General features: G+C 38.8%; 1 protein-coding gene across 3 annotated transcripts in view; it reads right to left on the bottom strand.

The window, feature by feature from the left end:
• Nucleotides 1-25,995, bottom strand: part of znf423 (zinc finger protein 423) — a 232,346-nt gene that overhangs the window by 89,196 nt on the left and 117,155 nt on the right. For all 3 annotated transcript variants that reach the window (XR_208509.4, XM_004913546.4, XM_002937371.4), the window contains exons 4-5: nt 21,052-24,275; nt 11,823-11,907 (exon numbers count right to left, since the gene is read on the bottom strand). Coding sequence is in view for 2 of the 3 variants with exons in the window: in XM_002937371.4 (XP_002937417.2) it covers nt 11,823-11,907; nt 21,052-24,275 (3,309 nt within the window). In the remaining variant the exon portion in view is untranslated. The remainder of the gene's footprint in view (nt 1-11,822; nt 11,908-21,051; nt 24,276-25,995) is intronic.

The following is a 25,995-nucleotide window of genomic DNA, read 5'->3' as shown; positions in this document are numbered from 1 at the left end:
TGAGAAAACTTCTCAAAATGCACAGTCTGTCTATTTTACCCAGTTTAATTTTTACACTGTACTGTTCCTTTAAGGTGTTTGCTTTTCTCTGTGGTTTGTTCCAGTAAAGATGACTAGCCAGTTCGTATTTAGTCTTTTCCAGCTATATGTACAGATTTAGAGTCTTTATAGAGAGGACACTTGGTCCAAGTGTTCCGTATGCGAACAAATCTAGGTGCGGCTGGGCGGCATGCCACTCCTAAATTTGTGTCACCCTAGGCCTAGACCTCGCCACAATTCCAGGCCTGACTTTGCAGTCCATGCTTTCTCTATTCTGTCATTCAAGCAGATAAAGTGGCCACTATAATAACAAATGATGTAGACCAGTGATCCCCAAATAGTGGCTTACCTTTGATATTGCTCCCAGTGGTCTCAAAGTAGGTGCCACCAAGCTGCAATTTTTGACTGTCTACAAACTAGGCAATCCTTTGGTATACAGTGGCTTGCAAAAGTATTCGGCCCCCTTGAACTTTTCCACATTTTGTCACATTACAGCCACAAACATGAATCAATTTTATTGGAATTCCACGTGAAAGACCAATACAAAGTGGTGTACACGTGAGAAGTGGAACGAAAATCATACATGACTCCAAACATTTTTTACAAATAAATAACTGCAAAGTGGGGTGTGCGTAATTATTTAGCCCCCTTTGGTCTGAGTGCAGTCAGTTGCCCATAGACATTGCCTGATGAGTGCTAATGACTAAATAGAGTGCACCTGTGTGTAATCTAATGTCAGTACAAATACAGCGGCTTTGTGACGGCCTCAGAGGTTGTCTAAGAGAATATTGGGAGCAACAACACCATGAAGTCCAAAGAACACACCAGACAGGTCAGGGATAAAGTTATTGAGAAATTTAAAGCAGGCTTAGGCTACAAAAAGATTTCCAAAGCCTTGAACATCCCACGGAGCACTGTTCAAGCGATCATTCAGAAATGGAAGGAGTATGGCACAACTGTTAACCTACCAAGACAAGGCCGTCCACCTAAACTCACAGGCCGAACAAGGAGAGAGCTGATCAGAAATGCAGCCAAGAGGCCCATGGTGACTCTGGGGGAGCTGCAGAGATCTACAGCTCAGGTGGGGAAATCTGTCCATAGGACAACTATTAGTCGTGCACTGCACAAAGTTGGCCTTTATGGAAGAGTGGCAAGACGAAAGCCATTGTTAACAGAAAACCATAAGAATTCCTGTTTGCAGTTTGCCACAAGCCATGTGGGGGACACAGCAAACATGTGGAAGAAGGTGCTCTGGTCAGATGAGACCAAAATGGAACTTTTTGGCCAAAATGCAAAACGCTATGTATGGCGGAAAACTAACACTGCACATCACTCTGAACACACCATCCCCACTGTCAAATATGGTGGTGGCAGCATCATGCTCTGGGGGTGCTTCTCTTCAGCAGGGACAGGGAAGCTGGTCAGAGTTAATGGGAAGATGGATGGAGCCAAATACAGGGCAATCTTGGAAGAAAACCTCTTGGAGTCTGCAAAAGACTTGAGACTGGGGCGGAGGTTCACCTTCCAGCAGGACAACGACCCTAAACATAAAGCCAGGGTAACAATGGAATGGTTTAAAACAAAACATATCCATGTGTTAGAATGGCCCAGTCAAAGTCCAGATCTAAATCCAATCGAGAATCTGTGGCAAGATCTGAAAACTGCTGTTCACAAACGCTGTCCATCTAATCTGACTGAGCTGGAGCTGTTTTGCAAAGAAGAATGGGCAAGGATTTCAGTCTCTAGATGTGCAAAGCTGGTAGAGACATACCCTAAAAGACTGGCAGCTGTAATTGCAGCAAAAGGTGGTTCTACAAAGTATTGACTCAGGGGGCTGAATAATTACGCACACCCCACTTTGCAGTTATTTATTTGTAAAAAATGTTTGGAATCATGTATGATTTTCCTTCCACTTCTCACGTGTACACCACTTTGTATTGGGTCTTTCACGTGGAATTCCAATAAAATTGATTCATGTTTGTGGCTGTTATGTGACAAAATGTGGAAAAGTTCATGGGGGCCGAATAATTTTGCAAGCCACTGTAGGTCAGGATGTGATAGCACAAAGAAAGCGCCTGATCAAAAACAAAAAATAAGTAGGGATACACCAAATTCACAGTTATTAGATTCTGCCAAATTCTCCACTAAAGATTTGCCCAAATAGCAAACTATAATGCAAAAATAAGCACAATGCAATAAAATGTGTCATCACTGATTAAGTGCATTTAAGCCCCATGGTAATTATTGAGCTAAGACCTGTTATGGATATGGTGCATCATTAATATGTAAAAGAAAAATACAAAAATGTTATAAACTCCTGGTCAGAAAAAAGGCAGACTAGATAATGGGGAATGCAAATTTTAAGGGAAACATACTGTTAATATTGGTATGTCTATGACCACATTTAAAAAAAAGAAATCATTAGCAAAATCTGCATCATGAAAAAATAACATTACAAAATCCCAAACACCCAAACTGACCAAAAACAGTGATAAATCGATAGTTTATATTGGGACTGCAGATACATACTAAATTTGCCTGCCTCTAGACATGGATGTTTTTTTAGATCTAGAAAACAAACCACCATTAGAAATGCCTAGTATACTTCAGCATCCTGGCTTCTAGCTACATTGAATATTTACCAACATATTTTATTCTCTTGTTGGATGTCTTAGTAGAATGCTCCTGGGGCGTAGAACGACATTTCCCCCCACCCTGACAGAGAATTCTTTCAGGAAAAGGCTTTGATGCATGTTAGGCAGACAGCATGGGGCAGGTAGCAATGCCCTGCATGAGCAATACCTGCTCTGTGCACCATGGGTATTCTAACTGCAAATTCCAGTGACAAGCTCTCTCAAGTCGATATTTTCCTCTGTATGTGTTTTCAAATCCATACTTTTTTTTAACCTGATTTTACTTCATGCAACATACTATCTTTAGGTCCTAATAAAACTGAACACAGTAGAAAAGAAAAAACAAATCCATATAAGAGGAGGAATGGCTAACAGTGCATTTTATTAGTAATTATAATGTGAAAACCATGCCAAATTATAGGCATGTACATTTGTCTTTGATGGGGTATAGTCAATAGTTGTTAAATACATTGTAATAAAAAAAAAACAGAAAGTCTACATTAACCACATTAAGGGAATGTCCCACAGTGTGGTTCAAGTGCAGCTTCTTTGTGATGCATAAATATGTGCTCAGTAAGACAGCAGTGCAAGTATGTATGGCTCTATAACCCTGGGTGAAGCAGATGCACAGAAACTCCACCCTACACCACCCCTGAACAACATACATTCAACTGTTCCAATTTTTTGTCCACATTAAGTATCAATATTTCATTCTTAATCAAGAGTACAAAATAAACAATTTAGTAAACAATGATTACATTAGATGGAGAAAAACATCTGTGTAAGTGGTTCTCTTGTAATTATTCTTGCTATTTTACATTATAAATCGATGTGAGTTGATTTGCTGGCAACATTTCATTTGTTCTTAAGATTCCAGAAAACTGCTATTATTGAGATGTTATAAAAGTGGCAAATACTAAAAAAAGAAAAGAACGAGCAAATACAAAATATAAGAAAATGATAGAATTTATTCATATATTCATATCACAGCGAGTCTCTAGTAAACTTGGCAGGGGGGCAATAATCCAGTTGGAATTAACATAAAATCTACAACTGTGAATAGCACAGAAAATACAGCTACCGCTCATCTCTTTAGTTGTTTTTTTTTTTTTTTTTACAAACGGAAATATGCAGGTTACATTGAAATGTCAATAAAAACGCAGACTTTGCCATAACAGGGAGGTGTCAGATATTAACCAGTTTTATAAAACATTCCTTGTTAATTTTTTTTAATTAGTTAGTATAAATTTGCACACACATAAACTTTTATTACTCTTCACTCTATACAGGAAAGTGACCCCTGGAATGCTGCCACAAACCAAAGAAGATTTGTAGTTTTTCTTCAACATATTGAACAGAGTATGGGATTATGCAGTTTCTGCATACTTGCAGCTACTAGTTATGACTGTACTTTTAACAGCAAAAAAGGCCCAAACAAAAATTATCTCCCTGAATTTAGTTGGTGTAATTACCAGCAAAATATGAATTTGCTTTTTTAAACTGTCTGCAGTAATAATGCACTGTTGTACATAGGTTTTTTTTTTCTTTTTTTGCAGCTCCTTAGGAATTCTTTATAACAAGGTAGTGTAGTACAGCTTGTCAACTTTTCTTTACCAGTGACCAGCCTAATAAAAAACAGCTGTAAATGAAATCTGAAATTTAAATCCAATAGCAGTGAATTTTTATTAATCTAGACAAATTGCCCATGCAATAAATGTCTTGCATTCACCTGAGAAAATGCAGACAAGTTAGTCATAAAAACACACAAATACTATACATTAGAGGTAGGTGGTTAAAATTTTTAAATAATGTTGATGCTAAACATTTCTGAATAATTTTAAAATTCTGCTTCATCGGCCCTGAGCCTTTCCCAGTAGCCACAAGAAAACGTGAAAATGAAAGATACAGCCCTCCACAGTAAATGCAAATAAGGTTGTAAATATTTTATAAATTGTTATGTTTCCCAAATGTTATAGGTCTTAATTGAGTGAACAACATTTTTTTGGCAGTCAATATATAGATATGGAAAATGCAAATGTCATGTTTTTCTGACTTTGCAGAGACCCTGGAGGTGGAAACCTTTTCCACAAATGGTCTCAGCTTTATTACTAGTATAATTTGGCTCACCTCTTTACAGTCCCAAAAGCCCTGACTGCTATCTGCCAGTTGCTACAAGAGAAGAAATCTCAGAATTGCTTTGCTGTGTTCTGCAGTTAGAAAGAACCCTTAGATGCTGCCAGTATCACAACCGAATAATCCATTATTGCCACTCATGGCCACTCATGCAGAGCAGCAAATACATTATAAAAAAAATGATGTTGAGGTGAGCAAGGCACATAACAATCTTAAAGCTGGTCACACAATACCACTGGGCGAGTTGGCTGTGGAGGCATTTATACAGTGATCCCCAACCAATGGTTTTAGAGCAACATGTTGCTCACCCTCCATTTCGCTTTAATACTGAACGTTATAGTACCCCCCCAGACACATTTTTTAGTGGCAAATTTGCACCGGTGCGAGCATCCATCGGGCCACGAGGGGGTGTAGGCCTAAGTGCGGTCTCACCCACCCCTGGTTTGGTTAGACTCTCTCCCTTTATCAGAGTAACCAACTTGGGCAGTGGCTGAAGGCCCATGGCCTCCTAGACATATGGATACATAAATTCCTAACCTAGAAACAATTCTCTTGTCATTCCATATTAACATGGCCCTGGGTTCACAGCAATTTGCACAATGGCTACAAGCAATCTCATACCTCCCAAGAACCCTATCAGATCATGCTATTCTCAATCTAAAAATATGTACCAGGTCCCAACCCCAACATTGCCTGTGGAGACTCTTCCCACTGTGGCTCACAGACACCTGCAATGCAGATTATACAACATACTGGGACACTAACAATGTTGCTAGCTAGTCACTCCAATACAGTTTGGGAGGACTACAAAGCCTTAGCCCAGGGTTCTCTAATCTCAGCAATAGCGAAAGTCCAGAGAGAGAGGCTAAGCAGCCGATTGCTGAAGCCGAATATAAGGTACTTGTGGCTGAAAAAGCCTACTATGATGATGACAGTGAGCAAAACCAACAAATGCTTATACCTGCCCAAAGAGACCTAGAAGTAACTCAAACCACCTCTACCCATAAGAAGCTGTTATATACTAGCTAGTGTGTCTTCGATAAAGGGGACAAAAAGGGGAAAACCCTAGCATACCTAGCCAAAATCAACAACCATTGTACTATGATCTCTAGAGTCAAAATCAAGGAGGGCAAATATGCAATAGACCCGATAGTTGATATAGCTAACACATTTGCTGAATACTACACTATTAACACTATGTGCGTCACATATACTGACCCTGAATCAGACCAATTTCTGCAAAATATCACCTTTCTTACAGTAAATGCAGCCTAGTCCTCTTACTTAGATAGTCAAAAAACATTGGGATAGGTCATAGAGGCCATTGGAAGCTTCACCCAGGGAAAAACTCCAAGCACAGATGGTCTACCAATAGCTTGGTATCACCTCCTAAACGAAGATCTAGTGCCAAGACTTCACTCCACCTTGCTGGGGACAAGTGCGGTCGGCAGACTCCCAACTTCCAATTATAATACTCATACTTAAAGAAGGGAAACTGGGTTCATGCCCAACAAAATTACCACCTGTGATAAAATTACCATCTGTGATCTGTGCCTATATTGTCATCTTCAAAATAAGCATCACAAACCTTGTTCCAGGAGTTACATAGTTAAACGCATTTTACGGTCAATAGATTTGCCACATTAGTGCCACCTAGAACAATATATTTATTCTGTAGAAACCATTACCATACCTGAGTAAACAGCTTTAGAAGCTTTCTCCATTTGCTTAAGACAGCAGCTGCCATTTTAAGTAGCTTCCTGACTGCAGTCTAGCCGTTAAAGCTCAAATCACACATTTCTAAGGTAGAGGGGAAGGAGTTCTTAGCATTCTGGTGGGAGGGGGAGCAGGAGAGGGTGGAGAGAAGAGAACTGCAGAGAATCTGGCCACAGGAATTAAGGATGTTTCTGAGAAACCAAGTCAGACATTGAAACATCATGTTTACAAAAAAAGAGAGACAAGAAATCCTGTGTTTCTTTTGATAAAGCTTACTTAGTTTTCACCTTTCCTTCTCTTTTAATACCTAAAGTATACATAACCTGCCTAAATGATAGTTGATGCAGAGGAAGTAAAAAAAAAAGAAAAAATCTGTAGCCTCTCTCATTTGCCACAGAGGGGGAAAAAATTCCTTCCTGACTCCAAGATGGCAATAGGACCAGTCCCTGGATCAACTTGTATTAAATGCTATCGCCCATAACCCTGTATTTCCTCACTTGCTAAAAAGCCATCCAACCCCTTCTTGAAGCTATATAATGTATCAGCCAGTACAACTGATTTAGGGAGGGAATTCCACAACGTCACAGCTCTCACAATAAAAAATCCTTTCTGGATATTTAGACGAAAATTCCTTTCTTCTAATTGGAATAGGCGCCCTCTTGTTAGTTGGAAGAACCTACTGGTAAATAAAGCATTAGAGAGATTGTCTTAAATAGTAGTTATTAACAGTTATCATATCACCCCTTAAGCGCCTTTTCTCCAGTGTTAACAACCCTAACTTGGCCAGTCTTTCTTCATAATTGAGACATTCCATGCCCTTATTAATAATAAGGATCCTAAATGGCCAGTCAAAAAGGGGCCAAAGTTAATGGGATACAGCCCCCAGATTAAAAGGCAAATCAAACCTCCATATCAAAAAATATCCCAAACTTCATATCAACTTAAAAAAATCACAAATTTTTATTCATATATTCATATCATATTAAAAACCTACAGACCCCACAGAATGCCACCTTACGCGTTTTGTACCCTTACGGTACTAAGTCATAGGCAGTTGTCTGGACCCTCTCTCACTCAAAGTTCCATTTGAGCACTGGAGACTGAAAATAAATAGCATATTCTAGATGGGGCCTTACCATTCCTCTGTAACGGGGAAGAATAACGCCCTCCTACTGAGAATCTATGCCCCTTTTAACACTGCTCAAAACCTTGTTTGCCCTTGCAGCTGCTGCCTGGCATTGCTTGCTACAGCCAATTGTATTATCTACAAGGACTCCAAGTTCCTTCTCCATTATGGATTTGCCAAGTGCAGCACCATTAAGGGTATAAATGGTTTTTACATCACAGGTACATTTATTCACAGACAGTTCTGAGTGTGGCAGAATCATACACACGCAAAAAAACATGCAGTGGTTACACAATGATACTGTTGGTCATAATTCCCAATTGGACAATGCACAATTCAGTCAAACAGCTACTTTATGGAGTTTACACATGTCAACTCAACTGGGGCTGAGAAACTGGTGGTATACTAGTACAGATTTCGTTGTGGTAGCTTAAAAACTGTCATCTCTGTGCCTAAAATTTCTACATGCTTTCAGTTATTGTTACTTTTTAAAACATATGTTTCTATTCAAGTCCTCACATATTCATATATACGAGATTCTCGTTTAATTCACTCCCTGATTGCCAAGGTAACTTGGACCCTAGCAACCAGACTGCTGCTGAAACTCCAAACTAGGGAGCCGATTAACTAAAATTTAAATAATTAAAAAACTACAAATAATAAAAAATGAAGGGTAACTGCAAATTGCCTCAGAATATTACTACATTCTACATTGTACTAAAAGTTAACTCAAAGGTGAACAACCCCTGTAACATCAAGCTAGGATTTGGTAACTTGATTGTAAATAAATCAGTGGTATGTGCATTAATAAGTCCATTATAATAATACAGTCTTTAAATATATTATTGTGGTTGTAGTGTTCTTTTATATGGTGACAAAAATCCAAACTATTTGGAGCCTGCTAGCAAGGCAAGGGGTGCCAAACATGCACTATAAAGATTTTAAGGGATCTGGACAAGAAATCTGCCTCATGTGAGAGGGTGAGGCAGAACCATATACCTAACCAGTCAAGCAGTTTTTATATAAAAGGTTGTACTCGGTGGACATGTGTCATTTTTTAATCTAATTTACTATGCACTTAAAAACTGACAGACTGAAGAACAAGCCTAGGTACTTCCTGTAAAATCATGTAACATATATATATATTATCCCACCACCGATCAAGTATTATAACGTGAAAATATAAATTTAATTTACTGGACTATTTCGTAAAAGCTTCTACAGTGTGTGTTCCATGGGAAGAACTATGTCAAAAAAGCAGAAAAACCAAAGTTGAAAACAATGAATTACAAAAAATGCTCCAGCATACTGTCCTGGCATACATTTCTCTAATCTTGTTTAGAGTACTTTTTTTTATCATAGAGCCAGATTGTTAAACAACACTTCAGCTTTTTCCGCACTTCAACTTTTATATGAGACTCCTTAACAGCTCATTGTTTCTCATTCTTGAGACCTACAATCAACTCCCTGTTCTTGCCACTAATCTCTGTTCATTAAAAGGTTGCATTGCAACTGTGCGGTAAGTATAGACTTCAGTCTGGGTTCCCCCAAATTAATTCTAGGGGTATGCTATAGACCTCCTAAGGTAAGTAAAGAGGAAGAGGTTCAGCTCCTGTTGCAAATAGAAAAACAATGCTAGTTTAGTGCAAGTAATAATAATGCAGGATTTTAATTACCCAGGTATTGACTGGAGAATTAGTACTGCCAGGAATCTAAATGGAAAGAATTTTATAAACTTGTCACATGACAACTTTATGTCACAGTTTGTTCAAGAGCCAACCAGAAAAAAATGTTGTACTGGACTAACAACCCAGGACATACTGTATAGCGAATGTGCAAGTGGTTGAACCCCTTGGTAATACTGACCATAATGGTATATCATTTAATAGGACACTGATGTAATTATTATATTTAAAAAGGATTATGATCTTAGCCTAGCAATTATAGGCCAGTAAGTTTGACATCGGTGGTTATTTAAAGGCTTGTTAAGAGATCACATTCAAAATTATGTTCTGGAGCATGGCATAATGAGCAGTAATCAGCATGACTTTACGAAGGACAGTTTATGTCAGACAAATTTGATCGCTTTTTATGATTAAAGGGATACTGACACCAAAAATCATAATGCTTTTTAAACCTCTCATTGCTATATTATTGTATTATCTTTCTCATTTCAGTGTAAAACTACTTGGCTATTGCACTTATATTTCCTGTACTATCCCCTATTTAACTGCCTGAGGGCGCTGCCATGTTTGCGCTGCAATAGTTGGTTGGTGTTTAAAAGCACCTCCTATGCATTCAGTTTGAAAAGTGCAGGCAACCACAATCTTGCTGCTTGCCCGACTTGCAAAATTGACCTCCGACAGCAAAGAGTTAGAGGCTGTGGGTTTTCAGATCAGTGTGCAGGACACTGTTGTCTGTGGGGCTGAGCTGTGTCCGGCATCAAAGTATGTGGAGAGGGGAGACAACGCAGGTCGTACAGGCACGAGCAGATAATAAACAGCATGATTAATAGACAGCAAACTCACAGTTCAGATGTGAGGAGGAACAGATCACTTGTTTAGGCAATGCACGGACTACCAAGAAGTAAGGAAAAAAAAAAAGAGCAGGGCCCGCCTATGTCACGTGATGTCAGTGAAGAGATAGATAACAGACAGGGAAAGAAGTGGCAGTCGGGCTGTAAAACAGTCGGGTTCAATCTTCAAGGTAACATTTACTGGCAGAAGCAAAAGTTTAAACAAAAAATGGTCAGCATGACCTATAGCTAACATTTGATGCACATTATTATTTTAAGTCGTTTTTTGTGTGTCAGTATCACTTTAAGAAGCTGGACAGTGGGGTTGCAGTAGAAGTGATATATTTGGATTTTGCCAAAGCGTTTGATACAGTACCCCACAAACGACTGCTTTCGAAACTAAGCTCTGTTGGTCTTAGTGAAGTCCTTTTGCACATGAATAGGACACTGGTTACAGGATCGGGTACAGAGGATGGTTGTCAATGGTACATTTCCTACTTGGAGTAAGGTTCTTAGTATGGACCTCCGAGGTTCTGTTCTCGGAGATTTTATGTCGATAAATGTAAGGTCATGCACCTGGAACCTAAAAATATGCAAGCCACTTATACCCTTAATGGGACTGCACTAGACAAATCTATAATGGAAAAGGACACTGAAGTCCTTGTAGATAATAAACTTGGCTGTTGTATGCAATGCCAGGCAGCAGTTGCAAGGGCAAAGGTTTTGAGCTGTATTAAAAGGGGCATAGATTTGTGGACGGAGGGGGTTATGCTTCTACTTTACAGAGGACTGGTTAGGCTCCATCTAGAATATGCTGTGCGGTTTTGGTCTCCAGTGCTCAAAATGGACATTATTGAGTCCACAGGAGAGCAAGTAAGCTGGTAAAGGGTATGGAAAGTCTTCAAAGTTATGAAGAAAGACTACCCCAGAGAAGAGGCACTTAAGGGGTGATATGATAACTATGTTTAAATATATAAGGGCATCATATAATAAACTCTCTAATGCTTTATTTACCAGTAGGTCCTTCCAGAAAACACAAGGGTGCCCACTCCAATTACAAGAAAGGATGTTCTGCCTGAATATTCAGAAAGGGGTTTTTACAGTGAGCGCTGTTATTCTCTTCCTGAATCAGTTGTACTGGCTTATATATTAGATACGTTGGATGGCTTTTTAGTAAATGAAGGAATACAGGGTTATGAAAGACAACTCATAGTAAAGGTGATCCAGGGATTGCCATGTTGGAGGAAGTAATTGTTTCCCTTTCTGCGGCAAATTAGAGAGGCTTCAGCAGGGTTTATTTGCCTTCCTTTGGCTCAACTAGCAATTAGGCAGGTTATATATAGAAATAAAAGTTTGAACTTGATTGACATGTGTCTTTATTCAACTTAACTTATTATGTTACTATGTTACAAGAAGGGAAGAGTACCGTTTAGTAACAAAAATAAGGCAAGGATGGCAAAATTAAATACAAGTAATAATTACACAACTTGCAGAGCCAGTTCTTCTTTGTACCAATATTTCTGTATATACATCTACAAACAGTGGCTCTCAGACAGGTTTAACAGTATTTTTCTAATTATACCTTCACATAGAAAACATATACAGTTTCAGCCACTTCACATTTTTTCTTTTTTAAAATTATCAAAAACTTCCAGCTTACCAATCATGTGGTTGGCAACATGTATCTGAATTTCTCTCTCATTCTCAAAGGTCATCTGGCATTTGATGCACTGGTAGGTCTTTTTCTATTTTTAACAAGCAGAAAAATATGTTTTGTAAACAGCAATGGTGGTAAAAGCTACATTAATAATAACAAAAGTATTTACAGTCACATTGCATAAACAGCCTTGGATCTAAATTAAGAAAGAACACATGAACAAAACTTTGGGCAGGTCCCTGGCTTTGCCCAAGGAAGAAACTATTCCATGTGTCCACAAAGATCCACGTTAAGGTTGAAAAATTAGCATTAATCCACTATTAGCGTTCATTTCAATATCAATATTCAGTATTTTTACCTGCAAAGGATAGAACCTGTGTTTCTTGTACTCAAAAAGAGAAGTTGGCATTTTCAAAATAGTTAAGAGAAGACATTAATGCATATTTACTACAGTGTGTAAGCCAAAATCACCGGTGGTGTTGCCCATAGCAACCAATCAGAAATTACATTTTGACGATCACCTACAAGTTAGAAAACAAAAGCAAAGAGCTCATTGGTTGCTATGGGCAACATCACCGGTGATGCTGGCTTACACAGTATAATATATATACCCCATTATCCTTATAGCTAAGGAATTTAAATTGTAAAGAGCAACAGATAAACCCATTAAAATGTAATTCTTACTAATCAATTACAAATAAGGTGATTCGGTTACATTTGATTTAAAATGTATTGCCATAATACAAATTCTGGTAACAATTTTTTATATAAATACAAAAAAAATCTGATTTTTAATTGTATTTAGGAAACAAACTACATATATACACACAAAATACAAACCAGTTAGCAAGGGAATTATTAGGAATTTTAGCAGAGGCTTAATTGTCTGCATGTACTGATAGTATGCCTACATGCTATATTGTAATAGGTACAAAACGTTTTGGCATAAAGTAATACTGACCATTCTGTATTGGATATAAGAATGTCTCGGTATAACAAATTAGAAATAACAGTGATTTTTTTTTTTTTATTATTTTAATTCTTGCCCTAAACCAAACTCTACCTAGTGTTACTTAACTCCTGACAGCACTAAGGGGCGAGCCCCATAAGCTGGATGTAAGCAGTACTCCAGCCAGTAGGAAACACGAAACAAATTGTGTATATTGTAAGCAGGTAATAACATTTAGCTTGCAGTATACATACTTCAAGTTAGCTAATCTAATATTAATAGTTTGTCTGGTAAAAAAAATGTGTCAACATTAGTGACAAAGATGAATAAAAACATTAAGCTGCTTTGTTTAGTATATTAAAATGCAGAACTTTTTTCCCCCTATTTTCAAGCAGTTACATAGCTGTTGAGGTTAAAACACTAAATTTGCATTGGCTCTCTCCATTTTATTTTTTAAATGGCAAGTGAAAAATACCCATTTAACAGGAGCTTAGTCTCTTATTTATATCAGAATGTCCCTAATATAAACAAAGAATATGGTTTGCCGTATTCTAAGGAATGGAAACAAGAAACATCAAGACAGTTATTAAGAAGGAAATTTGGTATCGAATATCAGAGTTCTTTGAATAGTTTACTTCTAGAAACGTAGAATCATACTCCTCACATGGTACATAGAGACAAAACATCTAAATAAATCCTCAATTGAGGAAAGGAAGGAATATTACTATTTTTACCTGGTCCCTAAATTCGTATTGGAGAATGTTGTTTGAACATGCTAGTAAAACAACTATCGCAAAACATTTGAAGAACATGAGCATTCCTATGGCTGGAAAAAAAAATCTGAAGTGGAACATGGTTAATCAAGTCTTTCAAGTATTATATCAGATTTAATAAAATATAGGAAGTGTGTTACAACTATATGTGAGGTATGGGACCTGTTATCCAGAATGCTCGGGACCTGGGGTTTTCCGGATAAGGGATCTTTCTGTAATTTTGGATCTCCGTACCTTAAGTCTGCTAAAATTAATTTAAATATTGAATAAATCCAATAGGATTGTTTTGCCTCCAATAAGGATTAATTATATCTTAGTTAGGATCAAGTAAACGTACTGTTTTATTATTACAGAGAAAAAGGAAATCGTTTTCAAAAATTAGAATTATTTGATTATAATGGAGTCTCTGGGAGATGGCCTTTCCTGATCCCATACCTGTACAATGTTCTGGAATGGCCGTCACAGTCACCCAACTTGAATATCATCGGAAATCTATGGGATGATTTGAAACAGGCTGTCCATGCTCGGCAGCCATCAAATTTAACTGAACTGGAGAGATTTTGTATGGCTGAATGGTAAAAAAATACTGCCATCCAGAATCCAGACACTCATCAAAGGCTATAGGAGGCGTTTAGAGGGTGTTAAATTTGCAAAAAGAGGCTCAACTAAGTATTGATGTAATATCTCTGTTGGGATGCCCAAATTTATGCACCTGTCTAATTTTGTTATGATGCATGATGCATATTGCATATTTTCTGTTAATCCAATAAACTTTATGTCACTGCTGAAATTTCCATAAGACATGTTATATATTAAAAGGAAATTGCTACTTTAAAAGCTCAACCAATGAAAAACAAAACTCCAAAGAATTAAGAGGGGTTCCCAAACTTTTTCATATGACTGTAAATAAATTATGATGTTTGCCCTATAATGAGAGCTTTCCCAAAAAAAATTTAAAGGACATGTAAACTCTACATTTATCTACCATGTATATGGAAGCATTACCGCCACCCAAACCACACCATCTGTTCTGTATATATCCCTTCTGCTCGCCAGCATCATCACATTTTCCTAAAACAAATTGCAGCTTTCACCTGGCAGCCATTTTCTCTTGGGCACGTCATCAGTGACATCTACAAACATTCAATGAAGAATGCACTCTTACACAGGCAGAACTTTCTTTCTATGAAAACCATCAGTGCCATCACTTTCATTGGCTGCTAGACTGTTTAGTAACCTGAGTTGAGAAGATGTGACCAAACAGTAGCCAACAGCCAAATTTCTGAGGGAGGGGGCAAAGTCGGCTAGAAGAGGAGAAGGAATCCAGGAGATGCTGCAGGCTTAATTTTAACACTTCAACAAACGGAATGGCAGTGTTTAAAGATTTCAAAGAAACTGTTCATTGATTACATTTTTTGTTGGGGGTTTACATTTAGTCCTTTAAGATTGATTAATTCTGGAGAACAAAACCAGGGAGTTGCGTATAGCTTTATTTTTGCTTACAGAACCCTTCCTATAATTTGTTGTTTTTTTAGTCAAATGCTTTTTATTTAGTTAATGAGAGAAAAAGATTTGCCCTTATAATATCAGTGATTTTAAATGCCTAAATATTGCAGGAATGGCCTCCTTTGCGTCCCTTGAAAAGCAACATGGTGAGGAAAAACCTCACTCCTGTTTAGTTTATTACACTACACCAGGGATCCCCTACTTTTTTTGCTCATGAGTCACACTCAGATGTAAGAAGTATTAGTGAGCCACACAAGCATAAAAAAAGTTCTTTGAGGATTGGCTATTTGAAAGCCCCCATGTGGACTGGTAGCCTGCAGGACGCTCTCTCTGTGCCTCCAAAATGCTTCCAAACTTGGATCCAAGCCAGAAATTTTAAAATGGACACCTACTTTGAGGCCACTGGGAGCAACATCAAAGGGGGTGGTGAGCAACATGTTGCTCATGAGCCACTGGTTGTGGATCACTGCACTATACTATTCTGTTACAATAACACTATCTTAGGATTCCACAGCAGTAATTCATGTAATGATGTAAATTACACCAGCTTGGTGTGTTTACTAGAAAAAGCGTACAGTTTACCTGCCTAACCCATGTACGGTAAGTCCAATAAGGCTACCACAAAATCAAACTGAGTAAGATAAACACATTTACAGCACAAGTACATTAAATACATTTAAATTCAAAATAAATGTAGGGCTAACAGCATACAAAGCCCTGGTATGGCATTAGCCATTATAAGTACCTTGTAAATTGCTTTCAAAACTTAAACTTACTGGTTTGTTACATAGTTACATAGTTACATAGTTACATAGTTACATAGGGTTGAAAAAAGACCAGTGTCCATCAAGTTCAACCCATCCAAGTAAACCCAGCACACCTAACCCACACCTACCAATCTATACACTCACATACATAAACTATAAATACAACCACTAGTACTAACTGTAGATATTAGTATCACAATAGCCTTGGATATTCTGATTGATCAAGAACTCATCCAGGCCCCTCTTAAAGGCATTAACAGAATCTGCCATTACCACATCACTAGGAAGGGCATTCCATAACCTCACTGCCCTCACCGTGAAAAACCACCTACGCTGCTTCAAATGGAAGCTCCTTTCCTCTAATCTAAAGGGGTGACATCCCCCAACTGCCTATAATCCCCTCTAATGTACTTGTACAGAGTAATCATGTCCCCTCGCAAGCGCCTCTTTTCCAGAGAAAACAACCCCAACCTCGACAGCCTCACCTCATAGTTTAAATCTTCCATCCCCTTAACCAATTTAGTTGCACGTCTCTGCACTTTCTCCAGCTCATAAATATCCTTCTTAAGGACTGGAGCCCAAAACTGCACTGCATACTCAAGGTGAGGCCTTACCAGGGACCTATAAAGGGGCAAAATTATGTTCTCATCCCTTGAGTCAATGCCCTTTTTTATACAAGACAGCACTTTATTTGCTTTAGTAGCCACAGAATGACACTGCCTGGAATTAGACAACTTGTTATCAACAAAAACCCCTAGATCCTTCTCCATTAAGGATACCCCCAACACACTACCATTCAGTAGATAGTTTGCGTTTATATTATTTCTACCAAAGTGCATAACTTTGCACTTATCAACATTGAACCTCATTTTCCAGTTTGCTGCCCAGTTATCTAATTTTGTCAAATCGCTCTGCAAAGCGGCAGCATCCTGCATGGAACTTATAGTTTTGCACAATTTAGTGTCATCAGCAAAAATAGAAACAGTACTGTCTATGCCCACCTCCAGGTCATTAATAAACAAGTTAAAAAGCAAAGGCCCAAGGACTGACCCCTGCGGTACTCCACTAACCACACTGGTCCAATTAGAAAATGTTCCATTTACCACCACTCTTTGTACTCTATCCTTCAGCCAGTTCTCTATCCAATTACAAATATTATGTTCTAGGCCAATATTCCTTAATTTGATCATTAACCTTCTGTGAGGTACTGTATCAAACGCTTTAGCAAAGTCCAAGTAGATGACATCAACTGCCATTCCAGCATCAAGGTTCCTGCTCACCTCCTCATAAAAGGCGACTAAATTAGTCTGGCAAGATCTGTTACGCATAAAACCATGCTGGCACAAACTAATAGTATTGTGAACTGCAATGTATTCAAGTACCCTATCCCTTATTACCCCTTCCAAAAGTTTTCCTACTACTGATGTCAGACTAACAGGCCTATAGTTTTCAGGCTGAGATCCCTTTTTAAATAACGGCACCACATTAGCAATCCGCCAGTCTCTTGGCACCATGCCAGACCTCAATGAATCCTGAAAAATTAAGTGAAGAGGTTTGGCAATCACAGCGCTCAGCTCATTTAATACCCTGGGATGAATCCCATCCGGCCCTGGACCTTTGTTTACCTTTACATGTTCAAGTCTCTTTTGAATTTCCTCCCGAGTGACCCATGCGCCAGTAGCTAAATTACTAGAACTGGGCATATTACAAGGGAAGCCTTCATTAGCTGGCTCCTCAGATGTATAGACAGATGAAAAATAAGAGTTCAAAATTTCAGCTTTTTCCCCGTTCTCATCAACCAACTTACCCCCCCGTGATAATAAAGTTCCCACCCCTTCTTGCTTCATTTTTTTACTATTCACATAATTAAAAAATAATTTAGGATTCTTTTTACTCCTAGCTGCAATATCCCTTTCCATTTCTATTTTAGCTTGCTTGATAGCTTTTTTGCATGCTTTATTTGCTTCCTTGTACCTGATGAAAGTTTCTGCTGTCCCAGCTAACTTGAATGCCCTAAAAGCACGTTTTTTCTTACCAACCTCGACAATAACACTTTTATTCAGCCATAAAGGTTTTGCTTTGCGATGCCTCTCCTTGCTTACAAGGGGGATATACTGTTGTGTATACCTACAAAGCAATGTTTTAAAGATGTTCCATTTTCCTTCTGTGTCTAACCCTATGAAAAGCCTTTCCCAGTTGACACATTGCAGAGATGCCCTTATACTGGCAAAGTCCGCACGTCTAAAATTGAGTGTTTTAGTTACTCCCTTATAGCGCTGTCTCTGCAGCATTATCTCAAAGGAGACCATGTTGTGATCACTGTTCCCCAAATGCTCACCCACACAAATGTTAGAGATGAGTTCATTATTATTAGAAATCACCAGGTCCAAAATAGAGTCATTCCTAGTGGGTTCTTGAGCTGCCTGAAATAAAAAGTTGTCATTTAGCATATTTACAAACCTACTAGCTTTTTCTGACTTAGCCACCCCATTACTCCAGTCAATGTCCGGATAAATAAAGTCCCCCATAACAACAACTTGACCCAGTTTTGAAGCCTCCTCCATTTGCAACAATAGCTGGGCCTCATCCCCCTCATCTATACGGGGTGGTTTATAGCATACACCAATGATAATTTTCTTTGTGACCTTCAGCCCTACTGAAATTTCTACCCAAAGAGATTCAACGTTTTCATTGGTAATGTCTTTATTACATGGCTTTAAGTCTGACTTTACGTAAAGACAAACCCCTCCACCCTTTTTAATCTCTCTGTCCCTCCTAAAAAGTGTATAACCATTTAAATTCGCAGCCCAGTCGCATTTATCATCCCACCAGGTCTCAGTGATACCTATTAAATCATAATTTTCAATACATGCAATAGCTTGCAGCTCCCCTAATTTACCCGACAAGCTACGCGCATTAGCCAGCATGCAGCGGAGATTATTACTTCTCCCTCTGATGTTTACATTAGCTAAGGGAGAATTAGAGCTAAGGCAATTATGAGACTGCTTTCCTTGTAACAGAAGCTCCTTATCTGATAAACTATATGCCCCCCTCACTCCTCCCCCACAACCCTTTGCTAGACCCCCTACCCCGTCTACACTAATTTTCCCATGGAATTCTAGCTCACCCACCCCCCCCTTGTCTAGTTTAAACACTCCTCCAACCTCTTAACCATTCCCTCCCCTAGCACAGCAGACCCCCTTCCATTGAGGTGCAATCCGTCAGGGCTGTATAGATTGTACCCCAAGGAAAAGTCAGCCCAGTGCTCTAGGAACCCAAACCCTTCCTTCCTACACCAAGACTTTAGCCACGCATTTAGCTCCCTAAGCTCCCGCTGTCTCCCTAAACTTGCACGTGGCACCGGCAAAATTTCCAAAAAAATGACATTGGAGGACCTTTGCCTAATCTTAGAGCCTAGATCCCTGAACTCACTCTTTAAGGTCCCCCACCTACCATTCATTTTGTCGTTAGTACCGATATGTACCAAGACAGCCGGGTCATGCCCAGCCCCTCCCAATAATGTGTCAACCCGATCAACCACATGCCGAATCCTGGCACCAGGAAGACAGCAAACTGTCCGGTTGAAGCGATCCGCTTGACAGATTACCCTGTCCACTTTCCTAATGATCAAATCCCCTATAACCACCATCTGTTTAGGCCTAGCTCTGCTCTCCTCCCCACCACTACTAGTGAAACTGGTCTCCCGGCTGTTAGAGAGATCAGCCTCACCTAGAACCGCCAATCCAGAGTTCACACTCCCATCTTCTTCACACAATCTGGCAAATCTGTTGGGATGCGCAAACCCTGGAGCAGCCTCCCTTTTCCTTTTAACTTAAACTTACTGGTTTGTGCTCTAATAATTTACTGCAAACTCAGCAGAACCAACAAGTGATAAAATTGAAAGCTATTTAAGTATTGTTTAGTGCATATAGATTATCTACAATAACCATAGATATTTTTAACAAAACTTATAGCAAAAAAAAATAAAAAACAACATAATGCCATTTCTCTCATATTAAAAAGAAAGTATACTTCTCCACCAGCACCTCTAAGCTCCAGAGTGGAAGTAACAGTCTGCACACAACACAGCAAAAATCCAGTACCGTGTATACTCGAGTATAAGCCGATCCGAATATAAGCCGAGGTACCTAATTTTACCTAAGAGAACTGGAAAAACTTATTGACTCAAGTATAAGCCTAGGCATCCATTTCTTTTAACACACCTGCACGCTAGCTTGTGTCCCATATGGCATCAGCCTGACAAAATAACAACCTGGATCAATATTGTTTTGCCAGCATTACAACTATATCAGTAAAATATATTCACTTAACATTAGGCCCTTGCTTAGTCATTGTTAAACAAGCTGAACTACAACTTTCAGCATCCAATTCTAGTACATTGATGCAACAATGATTGTGTGCACTATAAATGATAAAATTTCGCACGCACGTGAAGGCGAAGTGATGTACAGCTCCAAAGACTCAGTGTCACGATTCCTGTTACGTCGGACAAAGAAACAAAGTTAATCTTTAAAGTACATCCCTCAGAGGAATCGAAGGAAAAGGCCGGTTGGATAGGTAAACCCGCACTGCCTCTACTACATGCCTCGAGTATAAGCCGAGGGTTCCTTTCTTAGCACATTTTGAGTGCTGGAAAACTCGGCTTATACTCGAGTATATACAGTAATAGAATTTCTAAGGTCTGGATGCATCTGACAGTTCTCAATAAATTCTTCTTCACTTTGAAGAGGCATTTTGCAGATCCTACATGTTCCTATGTTTAAACTTCTGCTTTGAGTAACTTTCTTCCCCAGAACTAATTCCCATCCATGAATACAGAGCTACCTGCATTCAGCTGTGATGTATTCATGAGAGGTGGTGCTTATGTGTCCTGCTTATCCATGCATGTCTTTCAGCCAGGCACAATTGCTTCCTAAATGAGCACTCCATTTCCAGTACTATGCCACAAGGCAAGCTAACCTCCCACCCCACAGGATAAGATTCAAAAGAGATTTTGTCACCTTACCTTACTGTGACCTTTTGGAGGAAAGGAAAATTGAAAGAAAGAGTAATGAAAAAGTATGAAGTATGAAAAAAATAATAAAAAAGTGGCAAATTAAATGCAGTGAATATCTTAAGCTAAAAAGATAAACACTACTTTTATTTATCTTTTACAGTCATTATTTAATATCTCAGTTAAAGCTTTGTTATGTTTAAGAGTTAATAAATGGACTTACTCTGGGGACTGGAGAGGATTGAGCTACTTTTCTTTGTCCACTAGAATCTTGTGCCAAGTCTCTGTGATCCATCTGAACATGGCTTTCCAGGTCTTCTGCACTTTCAAATTTGACACTGCACTCAGGGCACCTCAGACTAGTACACAGTCGATCACAAGCTTCTTGTGGTGTAGGGTTTGATGGTTGTCCATTAGTGGATCTGCTTAAGCACCCAGCACACAAGCCATATGGCAAGCCATTGACATCTAGCTTTACCAGATCTTGCTTGTTCCTAAACTCTTTTAAGCAAAGAGCACATTTGTACATTTTCTGCAATGTCTGACCATTAGGAGAGGAGGCAGCAGAATTCCCAGCCAGTTTCTGCATATGGAATGTTCCATGAATTTTAAGCTCCAGAGTAGAAGTAACAGTCTGCATACACACAACACAGCGAAATCCAGTAAGAGAATTTCTAAGGTCCGGATGCATCTGACAGTGCTCAATAAATTCTTCTTCACTTTGAAGAGGCATTTTGCAGATCCTACATGTCCCTGTGTCCAAACTTTTGCTGTGAGTAACTTTGTGCTCAGTTAGCGTTAATAGGGAGGGAAACCGTTCCCCACAAATGGGACACATATAATGCTTTGCAGGGCCTCTGTGTGTTTGCATGTGTTCTCTGAGTCCATTTTCTGAAAAGAATGTTCTTGAACAGATGTTGCATTTGTGAGTACCCTTAATGAATTCTGCCTTTTTTCTTGAACTATCATCTTCCCCTGGCCTGATATTATGGTCTCTTAAGCGATGGTTTTGCAAGAGAACTTCCATTGTATAGGCTGCTCCACAGATATCACAACCATACATAGGCTCAGAAGCATCTACATCATCTTCACTGGCTTCATGACTGTTAGTAACATCTGGATTCTTCATCAGCACACTCTGTGCTTCTGCAGACTCTGACTTTTTATTTGCAGGCACCATTCCATTGGCTGTACCATTTTGATTATTAGTGTCAAAGACACAGTGCTTCTCACGCAGGTGTTTCTCCAGTAAGATAATAGCATGGAAAGCTTTGCTACAAAATTTGCAATTGTATTTCTTACTGTGAGTTGTGATGTGGCACTGAAGCTCTACTTCCGTGCTGAATGTTTCCCCACAGAAGATGCACTTGTGCGATTTTGCTGGGTTTCCCAAGTGACTATGCTTCACATGTAGCTGTAAGTCCACCTCTCTTCTGAAATCCCAGTTACATGCTGTACAACGATACATTTTCTTCTCATTGCTGTGTTTTACTGCCAGATGCACTTGGATGGAAACCTTGGAATCAAATACTTCTTGGCAGAGTGTGCAATGATATAACACAAAAGTATGCATGTCTAATAAATGCTTTTGCAGATCATCCACTGAAGAAAACTGTTTGTCACAGCTTTCACAGACATAGTGTGTTGATGTGGTCATGTAGTGTATAGTGAGATGTTGTAAGAGAGACTCCTGAGAATCAAAGTCCTCTTTACACTGAGGGCATGACTGTTTTCTTAAAAGCAGTTCCAAATGAGACTTTAAATGTGTCTGAAATGTTTCAAAATTGGAGAACTTTAGATCACACTGATTACAAGGATACTCTCCATTAGACACAGAATTAAGGTTGACACACAACCGTTGCCTTTTTGGGGAGGAGACTTCAACATCTGAAGAGACAGGACTTTGTTCAGATTTTGACTTCTTATGATTTGCTAGTGGAATGTTCTTGTGGTTTTCTTTTATGTGTTTTGTGAGCTTTAGTATGGAGCCAAATATGGGGGAGTTTGTACAGTAAGGGCATGAATAAACTTCCATGAAAGATTGTGTTGGCTGAATGACAGGGGATTCCAGTTTTGAGCTTCCTACATTGCAGTGTGTTTGTTGGATATGCTCGGTCAAGGAAGACTCCGTAAGAAATCCCATAGAACACTGGTTACAAAAAAAAGCATTATTGCCCTCCTGTGTAGTTGCATTTGGGCCACAATGTGTAACTCTTATATGCTCCTGGAGGCTGTTTATGTCAGCAAACATTTCTGGGCAATAGTTACAGTGAAATGCTGTTATGTTGCTAAATTGCACCATTGGGTATGCATGGTTCTTATGCACCTTTCTGACATGCTCATTTAGGTTGTACAAAGTGGGCAAGGAATCCAGACAGATCTGACATGTATGGTTTTGCTGAGGTTTGTCCACATGGATGGTTTTCAAATGAATCTCAAGAACTGCCAAACTATTAAAGTCTCGTTTTGAACAGTAAGGGCAGCTGTAGGTAATTTTAGGCCAGTTCCTTTCATCTTCTCTATCAAATGATCCTGTTCTTTTATGTCCTCTTATAGGCTTGAGAGTAGAATCTGGAGTGGAAGCTCGTTCCAATGACGCACTTGAATCTGGGGTTGCACTGCTCATTGATGCCACACTACCTAGAACTGGATCTGGACTAATGCTGTGGTTACTTGAATCAGGCTGTCTGTGGCTATCAAGATGACAATAGACTTCTTCTACTGAAGAAAACTGCTCTGGGCACATAGGGCACTTGTGTTTTTTGTTAGCATGGACGTGGTCAATATGGGTAAGCAAAGAAGTTTCATCTGCAAATACTTCAGGGCAATGGATACACTGCAGATCAGCCTTTTCTGAGAGTTGTGGATGACGTGTCATCACGTGCTTCTCCAGATCTTCGGTCTGGCTAAATGTCTCTTCACAATAATCACACATGAAGTCATCCTTCTTCATCTCTCTGTCTGATTTTGTCATATATTCCTTGTTTTTTCTATGAGCTTGCATGTGACTCTGCAGTGAACTAGTGGAGGAGAATCCACGCTTACACACTGTGCATTTAAACGGCTTACTAGAACTGTGTGTTTTTAAGTGAATTTTCAGGTGGTCACTGCGAGAGAATGCAGCCTCACATTCATGACAATGGTATTTTTTATCTCCTGTGTGAAGTTTTATGTGGCGGTCCCTACTTCTCTTGTGCTTAAAAAGGCGACTGCAATAGGTACACTTGAAAGGTAACTTGTCACTGTGGATTTGCTCATGTCTTTTCAGGTAGCTCAGGCGACTAAAAGACTTGTCACAAAACTGGCATGGATAAGGCAATCCAGATCCCCCTTCTTCCTCTCCTATGCCGAGATCACATCCATCCCCTATTATCTGAGTAGGTGAAGCAATGTCTTTGCTGGAGGGAGATGAAGGCACCCAGGAGAACTGCGGGTCGTCATCACCATCTGTAATATGAAAGAAAAAAGGCGATTAAAGACAAATCCCAGAGCATTTGTGAAATAAGGCCACAGCTTTTTCAGAAAAAGGTTCATAAAACTGTATAGCTACATTTAGTGGAGAATAATGTGCACAAACAAATTTTTAATCAAATGGCATTGCAATAGATAAATTGATAAATAGTATGTGTGTGTTTACACACCATTTGCTATACTTGATAAACAAGCATGTTGCATAAGTAGTAGCTACACTGCATATTTTACAAACACTCTTCAGCCATGTAGATATTGCAGAAACAAAATGCTGAATTGTGTTCCTTTTACTCAACTAAAGCCAAAAGGCATCTAATACACTTCCCATAATGCACAGATACTGTAAGTGTGGATTATGCTTTCAGCTATCAATGAATAAAGTTGCCAGTTAAATACAACTAAACTTCAGTAACAGCAAGTGTATCCAAGAGCACAGGAAATTCCTAATTGGCATCCTCCCAAAATGAAGGTACGATGCCAGTTTAGCTTTAAAATAAGAATACAGCATTACAGCACAGTGTGCAGACTCCAAATGAAGACAAAACAAAGCAAGTTCCTATCACATTAAAAGAGAAGTGGGTTTTCAAAATGCTACACAAAGCAGATGTGAGTTTTTTTTGCACATAATAAACATTAGACATTCAAATTTTGGAACCATAATTCAAATTTTTAGCCTTGAATCGTAAAAAAATAAAATAAAAATTAATTTGATAAATCACCCCATAAGTGTGTTGTATTAAGACCTTAGGGCCTTAGTGTGGCATGTTACATTAGATTCCCTTTGTTGCATATTTCATGTTGGCTCTTTAAAGGTTAATAGACAGATGGGGCAGGGTTTTGCTTTAAAATGTGTGCGTGTGTGCATCAGAACCAATCGCAACCATATGGAAGAGCAAGAAGTGCATGTTGACGCAAGTACAGGTATGGGACCTGTTATCCAGAATGCTCAGGACCTGGGGTATTCCGGATAAGTGATCTTTCCATAGTTTGGATCTCCATAACTTAAGTCTGCTAAAAATCATTTAAATATTCAAACCCAATAGGGTTGTTTTTCCTCCAATAAGGATTAATTACATCTTAGTTAGGATCAAGTACAAGGTACCATTTTATAATTACAGAGAAAAAGGAAATCATTTAAAAAAATTTGAATTATTTGCTTATAATGGAGTCTATGTGAGATGGGCTTTCCGTAATTCTGAACTTTCTGGATAACAGGTTTTCGGATAATGGATTCCCTAACTGTACCTATAATGAATGGTATTTTGTGAAAAACTGACTGCAGAGCAATGTAAGGGCCTTCAGCTGCAGTGCAGTAATTAATCCCTTTAATGTGCAAAAAATCCCAAAACTGATTAAAAAAACACATAAGTATTGGAGGTTTATAGCTTGGATTTATTAAAAGACCCCAGCAGCACACTACCAAATCAACAGCTTAATGTATTTTAAGTGTGGTAAATACACCAAAATATGTTTACCCCAGGAAAAAAAGGTTATCTAATGTGGCTGCTCAAGTAAGAAACTTGCATATTACTCTTTTGGTTATATTTTTTTTTATCTACCTAGAGAGGTCAGTGGTAACATGCATGGCGCACATTCATGTGTATTTTAAATGGTTTAATGAACATTTTCTATTGATGAGGCTATATAATGTGACTAAATAAAAGATGACTTTTTATACTTCATTCCTATGGAGTGG

Source organism: Xenopus tropicalis, chromosome 4, assembly GCF_000004195.4.
Source record: "Xenopus tropicalis strain Nigerian chromosome 4, UCB_Xtro_10.0, whole genome shotgun sequence".
NCBI lineage: Eukaryota > Metazoa > Chordata > Amphibia > Anura > Pipidae > Xenopus > Xenopus tropicalis.
This window is presented reverse-complemented; position numbering and strand designations above follow the sequence as displayed.